The 22,619-nt window shown below is 50.2% G+C and overlaps 1 protein-coding gene across 2 annotated transcripts; it reads right to left on the bottom strand.

Annotated features, from left to right (window-relative positions):
• Positions 1–981: 981 nt before the first annotated feature.
• Positions 982–16,876, bottom strand: TBC1D21 (TBC1 domain family member 21). Of its 2 annotated transcripts, XM_066277171.1 has the most exons (11): positions 16,817–16,876; positions 7,911–8,018; positions 7,676–7,779; positions 6,364–6,458; positions 5,770–5,880; positions 5,550–5,650; positions 4,552–4,648; positions 3,798–3,898; positions 2,127–2,243; positions 1,387–1,470; positions 982–1,014 (listed from the first exon to the last, which is right to left on the bottom strand). In XM_066277171.1, the coding sequence occupies exons 1-11, from the start codon at positions 16,874–16,876 to the stop codon at positions 982–984; spliced, it is 1,011 nt and encodes a 336-aa protein (XP_066133268.1). The 2 variants fall into 2 exon arrangements, with proteins under 2 accessions (XP_066133268.1, XP_066133269.1); XM_066277172.1 differs by lacking the exon at positions 7,911–8,018.
• Between the last annotated feature and the right edge of the window lie 5,743 nt (positions 16,877–22,619).

The following is a 22,619-nucleotide window of genomic DNA, read 5'->3' as shown; positions in this document are numbered from 1 at the left end:
AAAGTTCTAGCTCCTGACTGGACCTAGGAAAATAGCACTTATGGGTGACATAAGTGATGAGCAGGTGAGGAGAGGCTGGTGCTCTGCCATGTGTGAGAAGAAGGCGTCTCCTTCCCATGGCCGGGAGTGCTGCAGAAGGTCTGAGAGGGGCTGCATCACCAAGAATTTACCTGCACCTGGATCAACTCGGTGTCAAGCCTTAATCCAGTTCAATTTTAAGACCAATAAAAGTTTGCAGATGTGCTCCCTATAAAGTAGAGGTTCCTCAGAGCTCCCATAGGGAGTGACTAGAGGTTTGAGATGGGGTTTGATGGGGGTCCCTGAGAGGAGGGCTCTGGGCTCCCACCCCAATGCCGACCACTGGGCTTCCGGGAAAGACTGTGTTGGAGAAGGGCTGCCAGAAGATTTGAGCTGTGTCCTTCCATAGATTGCTGGGGGGGGGGGGGCAGGGGGCTCTGGAGAAACCACTTAGTGAGTGGCATGTTGGGAGAAAGGGGAGGAAAGGGGTGCCAACTCCTGGGGTCAGACCCTCTCTCCAGACGGAGTCCAGTGGGTTGAGTGAGCCTATTAGACCATTCAGCCCTGTCTCCCACGGGAGATGGGAAGGTGCTCACAGTTGGTCACACCCTTCACCGTTTCCTTCCTGGTGCCAAACCACCACAGTGTTGGGACACCCTTTGGCCACAGAAGAGCTGCCACCCAACCTGCATAATCTCTCCCCAACACGTACACCTCTAGCCCTCGCAATCGCTCTTCTCCCCGGCCAGGGCCTCTTTTCATGGGACAATCCTGTCTCTGCCCTCTGTGCCCTGGGACACATTGGCCCACTCAGCACACATGGTGACTCCAGAAGGCGGTTTGTCCTGCAGCTGTATTAACTATGCCTTTACCCTAATACCCCAGTGGACTTGATCCTAGCCTCACAGCTGAAGCACCATCTCTGTCTTGTCCACTGAGGGCATCTGTTCATTGCATGTGTCCTCAGAGAAAGAAATCCTTCAATGGCTGAGGAACCTGGGGAGAAGAAGGTCCAGCAGGTTGAAGGGAACAGACATTGGCCCCTTTCTCTCATTCCTCTGTTTACCCAACCAGTGATATTCTCCTGGGTCCCTGGGTACTCAGCCCTGTGCCCGGGTCCCCTGGGAAGACACAGGGAACCACAGTTGGGGGCCCTGTTTTTGGGACTTGCACTCTGCTCACAGAGGCATGAGTGACACATGCAGGCAGTGAGGAGAGCTCGCAGAGAACCCCAGTGTGCTGGTGGCAGAGCACGTGGCACACACTGTCTTTGCAGCTGCATATGCCTTCTGCAGGCTGGGCCTGGGAGTTCAGGGAAGGCTTCCTGAAAGAGGAGGAGGAGAAGGACAAACAGTTGGGACCACTTACATCCTTCTGGATGAGCTCTGCGTAGACCAAGCAGGCGGCAGAGATCAGCTCATCGGCGTCGAGGTCAATCAGGTTGTTGCAGGCCTGTGCCGAGACGTGGCGGGGAAGCAGGGCACAGGCTGAGGGGACAGACCGCTGCTCACGGCTGTCCCCGGGGCCACCTGATCTCTTCCCAGTCTGCCTGGCACAGTGCCTGGGATTTCAATGCTGGAATCGTATATTTTGGGGAGGTGGTAAATGCAGTTTTCCTACTAAGCTCTAGGCAGTTTCGGGGGTTCCACTGAGGGTCTTATGGGCTCCCAAGGATGACTTGTTTTATAATTAGGGAGCCACCTAAGAGGTTTGTGAATAGGGACTTCAGCTGCTGTTTAGAAATTTAGGAAGACTTTAGGTCTTTTGCCAGAGGATGACACTAGGACCAAGGGACTGACTGTGAAGCAGTCAAACCTAGTGGTTAAGTGCCATTCAAGGCCTCAGTTTCTTCATATGCTCTGGAGGGGTGAAGATGATGATGGTCTTTGACCCTCTGGGTCAGATTTCTTGTGAAGCTTGAATGAACTCCTCTATAAAGCACTCAGGATGAGCTCAGCACATGTTAGCTCTCCTGTGATTCCTGTCCAAGGGCAAAGAGGCCACCGAGGCCCAGCACCCCACGAGACTGGGGCCTTCAGCCAGGATGGCATGGGGTGTCAGAGTCCCCAGCAGCCATGGGGCTTGGCTTCGCTGGAGGGTGCTCTCACCAGGAGGATGTCATCACCAGCCATTTTCTCCTGCAGTACTTGCTCACGCACCATGTGCAGCAGGCTGTAGGCCACCGGTACCTGGAAGTTTCTGCAGGGCTTCCCGGTGAGCAGAACCTGCATGGACGGGCGAGTCTTGGCCTGCGGCCTGAGTCTGCATTGCACTTAAGATGGTGAGGTGCCCACCAGCCACATGTCCAGGGTCAGACATTCCTGGGTCTTGGTGCTGACTTGCTGAATCACTCATTCACTTATCCATTGACTTACATGCTCACACACTCACACACACACACTCACGCAGGCCAGCGTTCACAGCTACCCTCTGGAGTTCTAGGCATTGTGCTGGCTACTGGGGGAACCAGAGAAAAAGCCTTCAGAGAATTCATTAGATGGAAAGAGGAGGAAGAGTGAGAATGAGAGAGGGGAGGGAAGAAGGAAGAAAGACTGTGGGGAGAGGAAGGGAGGGAGGGATGGAAGAGGGTAGAGAATAACTGGGTAACTCTCTGTGATAATCTGAGGGGAGTTTCAGCAAAGCAGTGGCTGATGTCAACAATCCAGGGGTGTCGCCAAAGTCCTGCCAGTGGTCATGGATTTGGGCATGGAGACCAGGAAGTCGGGGGAAAGAGTGAGGCATGGGGGACTCATAAGGTTGACCAGTCCAGGCTGAATGTTGGCTTGGGTCCTGTGGGCAGTGGAGGCCACTGGACAGAGCAGTGATGAGTGGTGGGTATGTCCTGGGGAGGGTAATCTGCTGATGGTTATGGGGGACTAGGACCAAAGGACTGCAGGTGTGACCTGTCTGTGGGGGCCCCATCCTCTCCTGGAGTGAGGGCTCAACAGGGAGCTAATACCCAGGTGGAAGGGAAGGCTGAGGAGGGGGAGCTGACGGGTTGGGAACAGGGTGAGGCCGCCTGTTGGGTGAACAATTGTTTTCTAGGTTTGCTTGCTTGTATTGGGGCAGTGCCAGTGTGTATAGTCTGTGGAAGGTTGTGGGTTCTTGCCCTCAGGGTGGCAGATTGCAAATTGCAGATTGCCTGCCTCCATGGGGATTGTTTGCTATTGTTTGCTGGAGAAGGATTTTTTCCCCAGCCTGTTTTGCTGGGGGGTGCAGGGAGAGAGAAAGGAGGAGAGAGCTGAGGGGCTTGGGAGGCCTGAGATTTTGGCAGGTCTGTTTGGCTGGGGAGTGCTGAGGCTGGTGGGGGCCTGTTTTGCGCTGTGAGTCTGGGAGAGTCCAGCAATGAAAAGGGAAGCGGTCTTCCCTGCCTTTTTGCTCATCTGCCATTACTAGACTTTAATAAATGGAGTGGCCATCATTTTCCGGCTCCACAGTTTCTTACCATCTGCCTGAATCCAGTGGGAACCTGCCTAGCCACGGTGGTGGCCTCTGGCCTTACACCACCCACGCAGGAGTCAAGGAAGCTGAGCTACAGGCTGGGGTTCACAGCATGGGCCCAGGCCCCCTCTCCTGCCCTGAGAAGGTGAGGACGGAGGTAGTGCACAAGCAGATGGGTGAACTGACGTCCAGTCTCCTCCAACAAGGCAGGCGCAGGGTCACTGGCCAGTAAACCCTGAATGCCTGGCATCCATCCAAAGCCAGCAATGGGGGGGGCAAGCCAAAGGGCTGTCCTACTGTCATTCGAGGGCGGGCCTGACCCCAGCAGAGCACCTCACCTCCCAGAGCCTCCAGACATCATCAAAGGACTTGAAAGCGCGCTGGAAACAGAGGCAGAACCAAGGGAAGAGAGACTGCACGGCCCCCGCACCCGTTCCTTCTGTGGGGGAAACATGGGGAGAGGCACCGGTCAGGAGACTGGGATCAGAGCAGACACGACTGGCCAGCAACAGAGCACACAACGCATTCTGGAAATACAGACCCTTGGCCACCACCCTTCTCACCGCCTTTGGGGAGTATTTGTGGGTGATTTTTTTGTTGTTGTATTTTTCTGAAGCTGGAAACGGGGAGAGACAGTCAGACAGACTCCCGCATGCGCCCAACCGGGATCCACCCGGCACGCCCACCAGGGGCGATGCTCTGCCCACCAGGGGGCGATGCTCTGCCCCTCCGGGGCATTGCTCTGCCGTGACCAGAGCCACTCTAGCGCCTGGGGCAGAGGCCAAGGAGCCATCCCCAGCGCCCGGACCATCCTTGCTCCAATGGAGCCTTGGCTGCAGGAGGGGAAGAGAGAGACAGAGAGGAAAGAGGGGGGGGGAGAAGCAAATGGGCGCTTCTCCTATGTGCCCTGGCTGGGAATCGAACCCTGGTCCCCCACACGCCAAGCTGACGCTCTACCGCTGAGCCAACCGGCCAGAGCCTTGTGGGTGATTTTTAATGGTCCAGATTCCAACCCCATCATGATGAACCCTCCTCCGAGGGCCTGGGGAGATGGCTACATGACCCTGTGCAGTGGCCCAAGGGCTTACTCACTGAGGTGCTCGGCAAACACAGGGTCCAGAAAGGTGATCAGGTTGTTGAGCATGTCCAGGTTCTTGCCTACCCCGATGTTGATGACACAGCTGTGCTCCTGCAAAGATAGTGGGCGGGAGGGAAACAGTGTGCTGGGCTTGAGAGTGTCCATCAGCCCACCCCGCTCCACCACCTCCCCAGTTCTGGAGACCCAGGTTAGGTGCGTGTGTCTGTACGAGTCTGGGTTCTGTGGACGTGTGTGTGCGCACATCATGTCTGTGTCTGTGCAATCTGTGTGCACAAGGGTATCCATTTGTATGTATGTGTTCCCGTGTGTGTGTCGTGTATGTGTGTGTGTGTGATGCAGAGATATTCCATGTGTGGCTTACAAAGCAGTGAGCCCAGGGCTTCCTTCTTACCCACACCGTGGGTCAGAACCAGGATAATGTAAGCAGTGAGTTCGCTGCCACCTGGGTGGAGGGAAGGGAGGTGGGTTCTGGGAAGCCTCTCCCAGAGCATTAGGAATATCTGTCCAGGGACAGTGTTCCAGGGAGCAGCAATCTGAACAGCAATCTGAACACCAAGTTCCTAGGGTGCCTGAGGTGCATCTCATGTGAAAGGAGCAGTGGGACTGTGGACCAACAATGCAGGATGTGTGTGCCTGCCTAATGTTACTGGATTTTATCCTGAGCCATGGAGTGTTTGTGGGAGCAGAGCATGCTGGGAGAGGAATGCCAGAAGTGGATGCCATCTCTGGGTCTGGTCAGTCTCCCTCTTTCTAGGTTTGGAGAGAGCTGGACTCAGAGCATCGCTCCAGCCCACTCCTCAACTCCCATGCTACCCCACCCACCCAGAACACACTGCACTGGGGTTGGCCTTGCTCTTCCTGGCTTCTCTGGGACCCAAGAGCTGTTCTGCAGCTATAGTAAGTGTCTGGAGGGCCAATGCCTTCTTCACCTTGAGAGGTTCTTCAGAGAATTCGGGGGGGGGGGGGTGCTGAGCTCAGACCCAGTCCTCACCATTTTCTGCAGGAAGAACTGGAAAAGCCAGAAGGTCTCATGGTCATGTTCCACCATCAACTGGAACAGCATCACCATCTCGTGGAAGCCCTTCTGGTACTCTGGGTGGAGAGTGCCCTGTGAGGAGGTGCTGGGGGGGGGGCGGTGGGAGGCCTAGGCCAGGGCAGGGAAGGCATTCCAAGAAGGAGCTGAGGCAAGGGGCCGTGGGGGCTTCACACACCTGCCTGTGTGTTGCAGACATAACTCAGGAGCAGTATCTTCTCTAGACTCTTCTTGTCAATAAGGACGTTTCCCAGGGGGTCTTTGTCATAGAGTTTCTGTATGTCACAAGCTAGGTTGGGAGCAAGGGACAGGTGGGTAGCACCAGATCACCTCGTGCAGAAGGTCCATGAGTTTATTTTTCTCAACATACCGAGGGAGGGGGCTATGAAAGGAGCATTGGGCCCCAGGCTCCGTCTCTCACCACACCCTGAGCTGCCCAGGTTCCGGCCCACTGCCAAGTCTTGGACCAGACTATACCCACTGCCAGGAATGCTCCCCCTTTGTTCAATTCTAACCCAGCCTAGTCCAAGACCAAGGGAGGAAGAGATGAAAACCAAACAGCAGGAACAGCGTGCACCTCTGCAAACACCATGCTGGCATCTAGGGGCAGCCAGCAGAGACAGGTGGATGGACGAATAATGGTGTGGCCAGACCATTCCAGGCATGTGTCAGGGCAGCTCTCGGGAACCAAGGAACCAACCCCACAAGACTGCGGAGAGGTCAGGGATGGTTCCCAGGGGTGGCGTGGCCCTGCCCGCCCTCGCCTGCTCACTGATGCTGTTCCGAGTCTCGATGAAGTTCTGGTGCAAGTTTTCCAGGAGGGGCTGGATCCTCTCATACATCTGGCATAAGGCTTCGTAGTTCTTCCTGTGAGGACAGGGTGGGAGCTAGGTGAGGCAGCCTCTCCTCCCAGCCCATCTAGGGACCCTGAGCTGTGCCCACAGTCTGGGATGCTCCGCATCCCTTTGTCTGTGCTGGCCCCCAACCATCCTCCACCGTGCACCACCTGCCCAGAGTGCAGGCAGGAATGAGATTGACCTCCTGGTTCTGCAGTCTGATGACCGCACCTGAATCCTGTCTTCACAACTTAATAACCAGGTGTCTACAGAGAAGGTTGAGCCGTGGCGACCTCGCTGTTCCTCTCTAAGCCTCAGTTTCCTCATCTATACAGTGAGATAACACAAACATGTATGCATCAGAATGATAAGGATTGGATGAGAGGGTGCTTTGTGCCCATCATTACAGTGAGCTGGTGGTATAGAAGGCTGAATGATGACCCCCAAAAAAGAGATGTCTATGCTCTAACCCCTAGAATCTGGGAGTGTGACCTTACTGGGGAAAAAGGGTCTTTGCAGATATAATCAAGTTAAGGGTCTCAAGATGAGATCCTTCTTGATTAACTAGTTGGGCCCTAAATCCAATGACAAGCGTCCTTCTGAGAGTTACACAGAAGGACCTGCAGAGAGCGGAGATGGTCATATGACCAGGAGGCAGAGACTGCAGTGGTGCAGCCACACGCCAGGGGATGCCCAGAGCTACCAGAACTCCGGGAGGCGCGTTCGGTACTCTCGCACGGAGCACTTGTGTGTATGTGTGTGGGGAGTGGGGAGTCAGCCCTGCCAGCGCCTTGCTTTTGGGCCCTGGCCTCCAGGACTGAGAGGGTCCCTCTTGTGGGAAGACACCTGGTCTGTGGTTCTGTTGCTGCAGCCTTGGGACACTGACACAGTGGGCTCTTGTTGGACTCTCTGGAAGCCCCAGCTAGCCCTTGGATGCCCTACTGCCCTGGACTTGTCTCTGGTTCGCCCAGTGGGTCCACCTTCTGCACCTCCAGTAGGTGCACAGGCTGTGGGGAAGAGTGTGAAAGGCTGAGGGAGGAGTAAGAGCCCGTGTCAGCAGTCAGGGTGGGGGTTGGTGGTAAAGACCCCTCCTGTGTGTGGGCCCTGAGTCAGGAGTGCCCTGGTGACTTTGCCACTCAGAATGAGAAGCCTGTCTGAAGTCTGACTGAAACTGCCAGGTTGGGGTGGGCACCCTCTCCCCCCTGCCCAGCTACCCATCCTCCACAGTCAGGGTCTGGAATGTGCTACCTCCTTGTGCTGTCTACCGCGAGCCGCTCGTCTTGGGAACTCTGCCACAAGTAGTAGCCCGTGAGGAACTTCCAGGCTTCTGTCCTCACGATGGGGTGTAGGCCCTGGGGTGGGGGTTGAGAGGTCATAGGTTCTCTGATGCCTATCAAAAGGGCCCCTACCAATGCCACCTCCCCCCTTGCCCACCCATGCCCCTAGTTCCAGGGGAAGGCCAATGGTAGCTTGAGGACCGTACCCTTTCCAAGATGTTAACACAAATGAAGTCCCGTGATTTGGCCAACTGACCGTTCTCGTCAAAGAAGCCATCCCATTCTGTCTTGTCAATGGGTGGCTTTCTCTTCACCTGGTAAGGACAACCACTCAGCCCTTGGTCAGGGGCCTTTGACTCTTCATTTAAGTGTGGGTTTTTAAATGACACATTCTGGGTTTTGCAATGTGCATCTAAGCTCAGTGTATGCTGACTCACTTCTGGAAATTTATCCTGAGAAAATGAGCACATATATAGAAAAAAATGCCATATGCACAATAATTTTTATGGTACAACACTTACCGAAATGAAAAATACAAGTGTTCTAAATGTTAAGCAACAGAGAATAGTAAACTGGTTTACATGCTCAGCAGAATATTATGAGGCATATAAAACAGTGCTTACAAGGAATGAATAATAAGCTGGAAAAGTAACAGGAAAAAGCAGGATGCAAAATTGCACATTTAGTATCTATCCTCTCTGTGTATTAACAGCCATAAATGTCTGTTATGTGTTATTAAACTGCACCTTATATACTCAACTACATAGTGAATAAACCACTATAAAAATTCAGTTAGAAAGAATACTAAAAAAATACCAAAAAACAAATAAACAAAAATCCTACCTAAAAACAACAGTGATTATTTTTGGATAGGATTATAAGTAATTTTCCCCTTTTTTATTATATTTTAAAACTTTTCTATAGTGATATATGTTGCTTTGATCATAAAAATATATATAAAATAAGTACTAATTACACACATTCCTGCGCTTCATTTCCCTTGCCTGGGATGGTTTCTGGTTTACATAAGGGGTGTGTGCGTGTGTGCGTGTGTGCGTGTGTGCGTGTGTGCGTGTGTGCGTGTGTGCGTGTGCGTGTGTGCGTGTGTGTGTGTGTGTGTGTGTGTTTGGGGGGGAGTACCACTGCATACCAAGCAATTAAAAGTGCTCATAAAACAATAACAAGGAGTTAGAGTTCTTATTGAAATGACCTCCCATTAATATGTTCCTGAATATGCACACAGGTGACTCAAACTTAAAATTCCAAATGTGTCACCTGATGATCTGCTTAAAATGCAGATTATGAGTCAGAATGTCTGGAGTGGGCCAGACTCATGCATTTTCCAACAAACTCCCCTAGGGGTTGGGTTGCTGACACTGCATCTGTGGACCATGTGAGGAGCAAGGTATTGACGGTAACGCAGAACTGGAGAAACAGAAGCCCGCAGGCTCAGCTCTGGGATAATTTCCACCAAGATCTTGCTTGGTAGGGATGGATTGAGCAGTATATTTTAAATAATAATGTATTTTCTAAACCCTTTCATCGTTTAAGAAAACAGTTTCACCTTTCATTTTGCAACACCGGGCCAGCTTTCCTTTTACGTTCCTAATGCCATCATCTCAAAGCAACACTGGGGGTAAACTACAGACTCAGGGACCCTTCAGAGTAGTAACAAAAAAAAAAAGGGAAGGAAGGAAGGAAGGAAGGAAGGAAGGAAGGAAGGAAGGAAGGAAGGAAGGAAGGTAAAGAGAGGGAGGGAGAAAAGAAAGAAAGGAAGGAAAGAAAACTCACCAAGCAAGACATTCTCCCAAGTTTCCTGAATTGGCTCTTCCTGAGTGCTCCACTGATGGATACCTCCCTCCTGTTGTCACCTGGCCCTGCGCCCCAAGCCTTCCCTTCAGTCTGCCATCTGCTTTGAGGGTTGGCAGTGCTCGGAAGATGGTGCACTGAGAGGTCGGTCTGAAACTTGTTTCCGCTACCAAGCATGCTTGGCCACAAAGCAGTTCTCAGCCCTTGTGCCTGCAGCACCCAGCTCTGGTGCCCTGTGCCCTTTAGAGCCAGACCAGGGACCACCATGGCCATGGTCTATTTGCTGTATTTCCCATTCTTTGGAAACTTTCCCTTTGGAGATCAGATCCCCTGGGGACCCACTCTAGCTTCTCAATGCATTCTTTATCTTCTAAACCAAAATAGGACATACATGCCCAAGAAGTTACAAAAAAATCTCAGTGTTGGCTTAACCTTGGGAAGCCAGGTCTGCCCAGATGCCACGCCTCTCTTGCAAAGACACTGTCATCTCAGCCAGGTGTCTGTCCCTCTGACAGCTGTTATGCTCTCATAACCTTTACTTAGTCACAGGCTGCAACTCAGCCTGCACAGTGGCAAGACTAGGCATAGGAGGCGATAGACAAAGCTGGGCTGTGTCCTGGATTCCTTGTCATAAAAGGAAATGCATGAACTTTAGGAAGACATTTCCAGACAAATTTTAGTCAGTTGATCAATTTCTGTAATAAAGACAGCTGAAATTTTGATGGGGATTATATCAAATCTACAGATCAATTCAGGGAGAATTGATAACACTATTGTTGAGTCTTCTGACCCATGAACATTGTATAATTCTTATAAAGGTCTTCTTTAATTTCTTCTCTCAGCAATGTTTTACAGTTTTAAATGTATAGGTTATTCATATATTCTGCCAGAGTTATCCTTAAATATTCCTTTTTGGGGGTGTTATTGTAAAAGATGTTCTTTTTTAAATTTCAACTTAACAATTGTTCATTGCTACTATATAGAGATACAGTAGTTTTTTTGTTTTGTTTTGTTTTTTTAAGTGAGAGGAGAAGAGAGAGTGAGACAAACTCCTCCATGAACTCTGACCACAATCCACCTAGCAAGAACCACCTGGAGCCAATGCTTGAATCAACCAAGCTATTTTTAATGCCTGAGGCTGACCCGCTCAGAAAAAACAAGCTATTCACAGTGCCTGGGACCAATGCTTGAACCAATCAAGCCATTGGCTACAAGAGAAGAGGTAAAGAAGGCAGAGAGAGAGGGGTGGAGAAGCAGATGGGCACTTCTCATGTGTGCCCTGACTGGAAATTGAACCCAGCACATTCATATGCTGGGCTGATGCTCTACCCACTGAGCCAGTTGGCCAGCCACAATAGATTTTTTTTTTTGTATTTTTCTGAAGCTGGAAACAGGGAGAGACAGTCAGACAGACTCCCGCATGCGCCCGACCGGGATCCACCCGGCATGCCCACCAGGGGCGACGCTCTGCCCCTCCGGAGCGTCGCTCTGCCGCCACCAAAGCCACTCTAGTGCCTGGGGCAGAGGCCAAGGAGCCATCCCCAGTGCCCGGGCCATCTTTGCTCCAATGGAGCCTTGGCTGCGGGAGGGGAAGAGAGAGACAGAGAGGAAGGGGGGGTGGAGAAGCAAATGGGCGCTTCTCCTATGTGCCCTGGCCGGGAATCGAACCCGGGTCCCCCCACACGCCAGGCCGACGCTCTACCGCTGAGCCAACCGGCCAGGGCCCACAATAGATTTTTGTATATTGATCTTGTATCCTGAAACCTCACTAACCTCACTTATTAATTCTACTAGGTTTTTGTTGTTTTGTTTTGTTTTGGTGGATTCTATGGGGCTTATTATTCAGGCCAAGGATCAGCAACTATGATCTGTGAGTCAGCTCTGCCTCCAACTTGTTTTTTAGATAAAGTTTTATTGGCACACAGCCATGTCCACTAATTCATGCATTATCTGTGGCTGCTTCCACACTACAATAGCAATGTTATGTAGTTGCAACAGAAACAACACACAAAAACTAAGCCACTTACTACTCGACTTTGTAGACGTTTGCCAGTCCTGACATCGATGATCATGTGTCTGTGAATAAAGACAGTTTCATTTTTTCCTTTCTAGGTTGGATGTCTTTTATTTTCTATCCTTGTCTTAAGCACCAGTTAGAAACTTCAGTGCAACCCTGAATATAAGTGGTGAGAGCAGGTGTCTGTGCTTTGTTCCCAGTGGAACAAAAAAGCATTCGGCTTCATGATATGGCATGATGTCAACTGCAGACTCTCAGTAGCTACTCCTTCCTGGATTGAGAAAGTTCCCTTCTGTTTCTAGTTTGCTGAGAGTTTTTTGTTTTTTTAATCAGGAATGAATGTTTATTATTTTGAAATAATGTTCTGCCTCTATAGAAATGGGATAAATTTAATTTGGTGATCATATATCATCTTTCTTATAGATCATTGGGTACTATTTGCTGAATTTTTACTTAAAAATTTTGCATCTGTGTTTATGAAAGGTATCAGTCTATAATTTTCTTGTAATGCCTTTGATTTTAGTGTTAGGGTATAATGTTGACCTCATAGAATGAGTAGGAATGCATTATGCTTTTCAATTGTTTGGAGTTTTTGTAGACATAATAATGTTGCGTTCCTTGGTGTTTGATACAACTCACCAATGAAGCCATCTAGTCCTGGAGTTTTCTTTGTGGGAAGATTTTCTTTTAACTACAAATTCAACTTCTTTATTAGATTTGAAGATGGAGTCATGAGAAATTATTTTACTTTTGACTTTAAAAAATTAGAGATTTATAGGAACCAGACATTTTTCTTTTAACTCACTTTAAAAATAAAAGGAAGCCCTGGCTGGTTGGCTCAGCGGTAGAGCGTCAGCCTAGCGTGCGGAGGACCCGGGTTTGAATCCCGGCCAGGGCACACAGGAGAAGCGCCTATTTGCTTCTCCACCCCTCCACCGCGCTTTCCTCTCTGTCTCTCTCTTCCCCTCCCACAGCCAAGGCTCCATTGGAGCAAAGATGGCCCGGGCGCTTGGGATGGCTCTGTGGCCTCTGCCCCAGGCACAAGAGTGGCTCTGGTCGCAACATGGCGACGCCCAGGATGGGCAGAGCATCGCCCCCTGGTGGGCAGAGCGTCGCCCCATGGTGGGCGTGCCGGGTGAATCCCGGTCGGGCGCATGCGGGAGTCTGTTTGACTGTCTCTCCCTGTTTCCAGCTTCAGAAAAAAGAAACAAACAAACAAACAAACAAAAAAGGAAACAATAGCCTGACCTGTGGTGTACAGTGGATAGAGTGTTGACCTGGAATGCTGAAGGTGCTGTTTCAAAACCTTGGGCTTGCCTGGTCAAGGCACATACAACAATCAATGAACAACTAAAGTGAAGCAACTATGAGTTAGTACTTCTATTCCTACTCTCTCTCCTCTCTCTGTAAAATCAATAAATTTTTAAAAATCTTTAAAAAATAAGAAGAAAACAAAAAAAAAACAACCCAAGAAATTGATAAAAACCCCAAAGCACAACAGTAATAGAGATCCAAAGAAATCAATTTTGAAAATAAATCCATGAAATTCTCTTCTTACTTGTAAACCTTAAAAGCATCGCTGATGTGGCAGGCACTGTTCTAGGCACTTTAAATATGTCAGCTCATCTCATCTCATCTTCATAGCCATCTATGAGGTAGGCATAGTGATCACACTGTTTTATAGTTAGGAGACTATAGGGGAGTTAACTAGTGTATCGGAAGTCACATAGCAAGTATCAGAGCTGAGACTCAAACCCAGACCTCTATGGTACAAAAGTCCAGGAGGTAAACCCCAAAGTCATGCCATTGGGAAGGACAAAAGGCAAGGATTTTCAGTTTGAATAAAACATACACATCCACACAAATTGTTAGCAAAAGGTATATGATAAAGTGAAATGCCTTAGAAAGATGAATAAAAAAGAGGAACAAATATATGAAAAAGGAGTCAAACACAATAACAGAGTGGTCAAGTTATCAAAGTGATATGCGTAGCATGCCACAATAAGAGTAAGGTGTCAACCCAATAAGGAGAGATCATCAGAAATGTCAAAATGAGCCATCTGCTGCAAAGCTCCAAGAATTTGCACACTGAACCTCTACCTGCAGTAATGCACCCTCTGCCTACTTTGCCAGGGCTGCATTTCTTTTTTTTGTATTTTTTTTTTGTATTTTTTCTGAAGTTGTTATGCTGCCCTGCACCACCACGTGATTGCAATGGCCTGGTAACCAGGGATGAAAATGTGTAGCACACCCAGCACGCCAACCAGGGGGTGATGCTCTGCCCATCTGGGGCGTCGCTCTGTTGCAACCAGAGCCATTCTAGCGCCTGAGGCAGAGGCCACAGAGCCATCTTCAGCACCTGGGCCAACTTTGCTTCAATGGAGCCTTGGCTGCGAGAGGGGAAGAGAGAGACAGAGAGGAAGGAGAGGGGGAGGGGTGGAGAAGCAGATGGGTGCTTCTCCTGTGTGCCCTGGCCAGGAATTGAACCTGGGGCTCCTGCACGCCAGGCCAAAGCTCTACCACTGAGCCAACCATCCAGGGCCTGCATTTCTTTATAAAAAGTAATTGCCCAACCTGACCAGGTGGTGGCACAGTGGATAGAGCGTCAACCTGGGACTCTGAAAACTTAGGTTCAAAATCCCAAGGTCTCCAGCTTGAGCGTGGGCTCACCAGCTTGAGTGCTCTGTCACTGGCTTGAGTGTGAGATCACAGACATGACCCAGTCTCAGGCTTCAGCAAGGGGTCACTCACGCTGCTGTAGCCCCCCCCCCCCCCGTCAAGGCACATATGAGAAAACAATCAATGAACAACTAAGGAGCCACAACTATGAGTTGATGCTTCTCATCTCTCTCCCTTCCTGTCTGTCTGTCTGTCTGTCTCTTTCTCACTAAAGAAAAAAAGTCATTGCCTTATCTTTCTAGGAAACTCTTTTCCGTATACCCTCTACTTCCTCTACTTCCCTGTATCTCCCCAAACCTAAGCTAGCAATAGGCTACCCACAAGCATCTAGACATCTGCTAGCAAGCCAAGGACAAACACCAGAGGCTTGCTGACTTGCAGAGGGCTAACGGTGAGAATTTCCTCATGAAATCCTCCTCCCTCCCTTCTCCTTATACATCCATAGCACCTGTCTGTGCCAGGAATCACAGAACCTGTATCTGGGGTCCTTCTAAGTGATGGGGACTGTCTGCTGCATATCCTCTCAAATCCACCTCCAGTCTCCCACATTCCCCTTCCTTATTATGCTGCCCTGCACCACCACATGATTGCAATGGCCTGGTAACCAGGGATGAAAATGTGTAGCACACAGGATGTTGGATATCCTTCAGCAATGCAGGAGCTGCTTTTCTCATCTCCTGGGACAAGCTCTGCTGGGCAGAGCCACTGTGGCATCTCCTACCCTCACCGCGTGCATGAACAGGTTAAGCTCTCCACCAGCAAACCTGCAGAAAGAGGCCTACAGTGGGAATCCTCAGTGGGTCTGTCCTTCTAATCGCTTCGTCTGCCAGAGGCCTTGGCTGCAGTACACATCTCCCCACCTTCTGCACCACTAAGTTCAGGATTTCCAGTCATATATTTAGTAAAGTAGAGAATTCACTGGAGGATAAGAAAAACTTTCTATGAAAGCTTTGATGCCATGTTTCCCTGAATGCTCACAGTGATAGAGCTCCCAAGAAAGCCTGGGGGAGGCCTCTGATTCTGCTTAAGGTTCTCAACCTCTTTTTCATTCCAGTTCACCTGAGGGACAAGACACAAGTCCAACAGCAACTATGGCTTAGGAGGGAGGACCCTTAATGAAACTATGGCTTAGGAGGGAGGACCCTAATGCACTATGAGTGTACCATCAGTGTAGCATGTGGATGGAAATAGGGTCTAAAGCCATGCTTCTCAAGGTTGGCTGCACGTCAGAATCATCCATAGGATGTACCATGCATTTGTTAAAACAGATCCCCAGGCTCTGCCCCCAGAGTTTCTGGTTCCAAAGATCCAGGGCCCAAGAACCCGCATTTCTCATAAGTTCCCAATGGATGTTGATGCTGCAGGTTTGGGCCCCACACGTTGAGAGTCACTATATTGGAAGACAGACTCGGCCCTGGCTGGTTAGCTCAGTCAGTTAAGAGTGTCATCCCAAAATGACAAGGTTGAAGGTTTGATCCCCTATCAGGGCACATATGGGGAAGCAACCAATGAATGCATGACTGAGTGGAACAGCAAATGAATGCTTCCTTTCTCCTTCCCCTTTCTCTCTCATCCTCTCTCTGTGTTGTTGTTTTTTTGTTTTGTTTTGTTTTGTTTTATCAATAAAAATTAAGCCCTGGCTAGATAGCTCTGTTGGATGGAGCATCATTATGGAGTGGAAAGGTTGCCAGTTTGATTCCTTAGTTAGGGCACATACAGGAGCAGCTTGATGTTACTGTCTCTCTCTCCCTGCCTCTCAGTCTCAAAAAAAAAAAAAAAAAAGGGAAGACGAACTCCGTGGCCCACCTGTCTGGGTCTAAACACCAGCCTTGCTGCTTAGTAACTGTGTGACTACAGGCAAGTTATTTAATCTCTGCCTCAACTTTTTTCATCCATCCATAAGGTTATGATGAGGGTAAGTAGCTACACTTAAAGTATTTAGGGTCATCCTTGTACATCATAAATTACATGTGAAAGTTTGTGGCTTTGTTATTATCTTTCTCTAAGTGCATAGAAATGAAAGAAAGAAAATTCAAACCTAGCACTGGTCAAAATCTGCAAAAAAGTGACAACATCTAAAAATTTAGGGAGATAGGTATCCATTTTGGATTTCTGCTTTATGTCTAGCTGTCTTAACCACTACTATTAACAAGACCTGAAATTATGATTAGTTCCTATAATTTTGGAAAATATATGCTGTGTGGAAAATTTTTATGGCTGAGGCTGACTTCTCATGGATAAATCTTACCAGCTAGGCTTGGGAGACACCCCTCACCAAAGCATGACTGCCACCTAGCGGCAGCATATCAAAATTGTTGGCAAAAGCCCCAGGGAAAGTTAACCAGCATCTTCGCCAATGAACTTGCAAATCTAAAACTCATGAGTGAGAATGTCACATGTAGGGGAAAAGGTAACACTGGCTTAGAGAGAAGGGTGAAAGGGGATCTGTGTTTCTCAGTCCTGTTGTTGGCGCTGATGTTGAGACCAAGGGACAACCTAGGCTAGCTCACTGTTCCAGTCTTTCCCACCCAGCAGGGGAAAATGGGCTAATACAAACCAGAGAAGTGGTAGGAAGGGAGGGGCTTGGAGCTGATGGAGAGCACGCACCAGAATGAAGGAGGCCGACAGCCTGGCAGACAGGCTATTTTCAGGAGAGAGGGTGGTCATGATTCCTGCTGGTTGCCTTCCAAGCAGCCTCTGGCTAGAGCATACTTGGAGCTTCCTAAAGGATGCTTAATCGGCAGGAAAATAATCTTCCTAGTGGGGGATGAGTTGCATTCCCAGGGGGAACTGGGCCTCTCCTGACCTCCCATACTTGAACAGAGCCAGCCCGTTGTGTGTCACAAGGCCCCTGGAACCCTGGTCACAATGACCTCAGAACATGGACGTACTCAGCTTCCAAGGTAAAACACACCCAGGAGCCAAGAGGACTACACTAGCAGTCATTTAGGAGAACTGCAGTACATACAGGAGGTTGAGGTCAGGACATGCAGACCAGTGGGCTGGGGTGGTCAGGGAGGGCTTCCTGGCAGAAGTGGGCCAGGAAGCCTTTCTCCCTATCTTTGGCTCTTCTTCCTCTGGGCTCCCTTCCCTTGTTATCCCACAAGGCCAGGACCTGAATCTGGAGAACAAACACCTAGAACTGGAGCTTCAGGGTTTTTTGGTGCCACTTCCAGACCTTCAGAATCAGTATGTCTGGGCTGGAGACCTGTATTTTGAAAAGCTTCCTGGGTGATGCCAATTCAGTATTTTAATGGTGGCTTCAAGGAGTAGAGACCAGTTTCATTTCTCTTTCTGTCCAGAGCACTTACTTACGAGAGTACCTGAATGACTGGATGGAAAAAATAAATGAAGATTTCAGTCTCACCTCATTTTCCTTTCTGTGTGTATTACAGATTTCTACACCTGCCCCACCGCCCCTCCTACCCTGAGTTACCTTCAGACCAGGGTCAGTGTCTGAGTCTTTCATACTTTCCCTGATGCCTGGCACTTGCGAGGTGCTGTATTTATTGCATTACCCCAGAGATCCTCTTGGTTCCAACATCACCTGTTTCCCATCTTAAGCATCACTTGTGTTTCTTCTCAGGTTCCAGCCGTGAAAGCCATCTGGCTCGAAAGCCTCCTTAGTCATTAAGAGATGATAGTGATTAGACCAGCCAAATTGGAATCTGGAGGTCAGAGTTGGAATCTGGACTCTGACCTCAAATGTGGATGTTTCCCCATTCCTGAGCCACGGGCCCGCCAGCCATGGAATCAGAGTGCAGTCCACCTCTGGCTTCCCCATTCTTACCAACAAACGGAATCAGCATCCATGTGGAAGTCTTTGGTGGACACAACTCATTGTCCTGTTTACTGTCTTCAGGTTTGTGGCACTGCAGGAGGCCTTTTAAATCAAAAGGCCGTGTTCCGGGCCTCCCTCCAAAACTCTACCCCAACCCAGAAAGGCATGATAGCTTTTTCTCCTTAATCTGCTGCCCCTGGGTCTTCATGGAGCAGGAGGTGGGGTAGCTTTGAGTAGGCAAGAAGTGAGGTAAGGACAGGACCACCTCCCATATAGGACACCTTTATTCCAAGGTTCCCCTTTGCCTTTGGACCTTCCTTTGCAAATTTTAGGTAAAAACTCTGCCCCAGGTACAGGTTGGTACAGGTTGGTCATGTTACAAAAACCTCATAGAATCACATGGGGACTTAATAGTCAAATAGGACAGCAGACACTGTGCTGAAGAAAGAGGGTCTCCAATCCCATTTCTGATTTTTTTTATCCAGTGAGAGGAGGGGAGACAGAGACAGACTCCCACATGCACCCTGACTGAGATTTATCCAGCAAGCCCACTAGGTTTTGATGCTCTGTCCCTCTGAGGAGTTGCTCCATTGATCAGCAACCAAGCTCTTCTTAGTGCCTGAGGAAGAGGCCATGGAACCATCCTCAGCAACTAGGGCCAACTCACTCCAATTGAGCCATAGCTGCAGGAGGGGAAGAGAGAGAGAGAGAGAGAGAAAAGTGAGAGGGGAGAGGGGAGAGGGGTGGAGAAGTAGATGGGTGCTTCTTCTGTGTGCCTTGACTGGGAATCATATCTGGGACATCCACATGCTGGGATGACACTCTACCACTAAGCCAACCAGCCAGGGCCCTGTTTCTGATTCTTATGAGGGGTTTGCACATGTCCTTCTCATTTTCCTCAGGGCTGAATAGTTTTTAACAGGTCCCTGTACTGACAAAATTGCCCTAATTTTTTAACACCCCGGTATTGCTTTCCTTGTATGCATTTCCCCCTCCCTGATTGGAGCTCAGTTTTCTGCTTTAAATTTCTATATGCAGGGGTTTTTTCAGGGCACAAGAATCACAGGTTTCAAAACTGAAGTCCTGGTTTAGAGTGTGGGCCCAGGTTGGAGAGATCTAGAATCTCCATTAAAGAAGTCCACCCAGCCTGGCTGTGCATTGACTGATGGCGGTGGTGGCGAGGCCGGAGGACTGACTTGGAAGGCGCTTGGTGTGGAGGGACTCTCTCATCCTCAGAAATGCAGTTTTCATGCAGTGAGAAAGGTTAATATCCTGATCTGGTCATCTACCAACCATGTGACCTTGGTCTCCCCCATTGGGAAGGGCATGCAGTCTTTTCAGCCCTGCTCAGCTGCTGAAGAGTAAGCCTTGGGCCAGGAACACGTTCTTACTGAGAGACAGGAGCCTCCACAGCAGTTCTGGATGTATCGCCTCTTGTGGGAAGAAGGTCCCTCTTGTTTCAGATTCAACGTGTGCTCCTTGTTCCGCACGCGCGCGCGCGTGTGTGTGTGTGCGTGCGTGCGTGCGTGCGTGTGTGTGTGTCACAGGTGCCTGGCCAATCCCGCTGCTGTGTCTGCTCCTGGCAGGAGAAAATGGGGTCCTTCCCCTCCCATCCCATGCGCACATGTGGAGTGTGTGTCAACTGCAAGATGAGACCACTAGCTGTGGGGGACCGATCCCCACTATTGAATCTGATCCTGCTCTGTCTCTTCTCTGTGGTGAAATGTTGCTTCCACAAGTGTCTGGGTGAGTCCTGTCTTTCATGGTGACTATGACACCTGCAGCCATGCAGTGGGTTGACACTCTGGGATGCTGCCTGGTAGCAGGCATTGCTGTGCTGTTTGCTTTCACCATGCAGTGGGGCTGCTCTCTCGAGGAGTGGCAGCAGGTGTCATTTACTTGACACCATCTCTTATCTTTCTGAGTCTCAGCACCTTCATATGTGCCCTGGGGGGCCATCAATAACAGCTCATGGAATTGAACAGTGAGGGAGGTAGCGTGCGTGAAGAGCCTGGCAGGGACCTGGACGCTGGGCGCACCCAATGTGTGGGAGAAACTATTAACCTCAATATCACCATTAGCATCACTAACGCTCAGGACTCATCCATAACATCTCCCATGAACTAGACCTGAGGCAGGATTCTGCCTGCCTCTATGAGGCTCGTTGCAACCTCAGTTAAGCAGTTCAAAGCTCCATGGACCAATAAGCTTCGTTTCTCTCTTGTCCCCAGGAGCCTAGGGCCGGCATCCCTGCAGAAGCAGGATGAGGCCACTATTAGAAACCGAGTTCACTTCCATCCCCTTCATGTCAACACAATATGACATGATTCTGTGTCCCTGTGACAGTCATCAGTGAGCCCCTTCAAAGGACACCTACCCCAGGACTGGCCAAGTCTGAGGCACTCTGGTTCTAGGTCTGAATGCCACACATTCTGATTTTTATTTCATTTCAGAGTGCCAGTGAGCTTTTGTGCTAATGCTGTGCTTTCTTTCGTCTTAGGCTCTGTGGTGGAGAGCTGGGATCTGTTCAGATGTGGTGGCTAGTATTCTGCCCTTGCCCCCATGGAGCATGGTGTTTCCTACGATGCTGGAAACAGCATCCCATCGTGTGTCACTGGAGTGAGAGGCGCAGAGACCCAGGCTGGAGACAGCTTTCTTCTGAGCATGAGGTCGTTGGGCTTCCCCAGAGGAATTGCCAGCCAGGCCACCCAGAAACCCCCTCCCTGAGCGAGTTGGAGTGCCACTGGGTTAGTGGCTGCATTTAGGACCCTCTTTATCTTGGGGAGCTCTCACTTGCACCACACTGTTCTGCTCAGTCGATTGAAGATGACACCTCTGTCACCTCCCACCATCCAGCTGTCATGGACACCAAAGATAACCCAGAGGCACAACTTGGAGCAGAAGCCACCGTAGTCGGCCAAAGGGTGGCACCCAGCCCTCTCACAGGACAGCTGAGGCTCTCCTGCCCTGAAAGGATCTCACTCCCCAGGGCTCTCATCATGGTTCTCCAGCCCCTGCCCCTCAGTCCAGGCTCTTGGGGAGCCACCAGGTGCATAGCTCTGGCTGTCACCACATCCAGGTTTGTCTTCACTGCTGCCCTTTTGGCCCACAGGAGCACCCTCTTGTCCCGGGACATCTCAGCCACAGCTACCTTTTTATGGGGCACTTGCTGTATTGCTCATATGAAGTGCTCGACATACATAAAGGCAAACCTTGAGCTCCCTGGAAGGGGTACAGAAGGTCACAGAGATTACATTCCTTTGAGACCACTCAGCCATTAAATGCAGGAGCCAGGAACCGTCCCCCCACCCCCGCTCTGTCAAGCTTTGCTACTAGCCAGGCTGTCTCTGTCACGTGAAGCCTCTGGAGTCCTGGCAGAAATGGGCATCTTCAAACCCCTTGCTGGCTCAGGGGACTGTGATCCCACAGCTCAGCAGGGAGGAGGAAGTTTGCTGTCATGCTTTCTCCAGATTTTAAAATAGTTTTTGGTTCCCGAACAGAACACGGTGATAGTGATGGCTGGGCAAGGGACAGGGGAAGTGTTACAACCAATCTGATGACGAGGACTGAAAGAGTGAAATGGAGAGGGGAAAGGAACAAGAAATTTCAGCAAACTCCAGGGACATTAATGGAGAGAAATAATGTGGTAATTACCTCTCTGAAGGCTGGCTGTTGCAAAAGGAATTTCTTTTTTTTTTTTTTTTTTTTTTTTTTTTATTTTTCTGAAGTTGGAAATGGGGAGGCAGTCAGACAGACTCCCGCATGCGCCCGACTGGGATCCACCCGGCATGCCCACCAGGGGGTGATGTTCTGCCCATCTGGGGTGTTGCTCTGTTGCAACCAGAGCCATTCTAGTGCCTGAGGCAGAGGCCACAGAGCCATCCTCAGCGCCCGGGCCAACTTTGCTCCAATGAAGCCTTGGCTGCGGGAGGGGAAGAGAGAGACAGAGAGGAAGGAAAGGGGGAGGAGTAGAGAAGCAGATAGGCGCTTCTCCGGTGTGCCCTGGCCGGGAATTGAACCCAGGACTACTGCACGCCAGGCCGACGCTCTACCACTGAGCCAACCAGCCAGGGCCGCAAAAGGAATTTCTAATGAAAAAATAACACGTTTTTCCTGCTGCTTACATTGAGGAAGGACGGACCGGGCAGTCTCTCGGCATAGCGGGCGCAGCCATATGTCCAGGGCCACCTCTGCCCATGTCACCTGAGTCGCTGTCCTGCATCCTTTTCTCTAGGGTGCCCACAAAGCAGGCCTCCCATGGAGCCACAGAGCAAGTCATGGGACCTTACACACCTCAGCCTCAAGAACTCCAGGGTGTCCCCTGGGAGGACACCATCATTTTCCTCTGCCCACCTCCTCACCCCCACTTCCTCACAGGAGTCTTGGATCTTGACTCCAAGGGGTAGGAGGCTGACCTCAGGGACTTCCCGAGGCCAGGGCAGAGCCGAAGGACCTCATGTGCCTGGAGGGACAGAAGGGGACACACTGAGCCAGAGCTTGGGGGCTGAAGGAGGAGGCTGAAGATCAGCACTGATACTCTGTAGTTTGGGGAGCAGAGAGAAGGTTCCAGATCCGGCCTGACACATAGAAGCAGGGAGACCAGAAATATTTCTCTCTCACCTCACTTCC

This window comes from Saccopteryx bilineata, chromosome 4 (genome assembly GCF_036850765.1).
Source record: "Saccopteryx bilineata isolate mSacBil1 chromosome 4, mSacBil1_pri_phased_curated, whole genome shotgun sequence".
NCBI lineage: Eukaryota > Metazoa > Chordata > Mammalia > Chiroptera > Emballonuridae > Saccopteryx > Saccopteryx bilineata.
The sequence above is the reverse complement of the archived record's forward strand: the minus strand, read 5'-3'. Positions and strand labels throughout refer to the sequence as shown.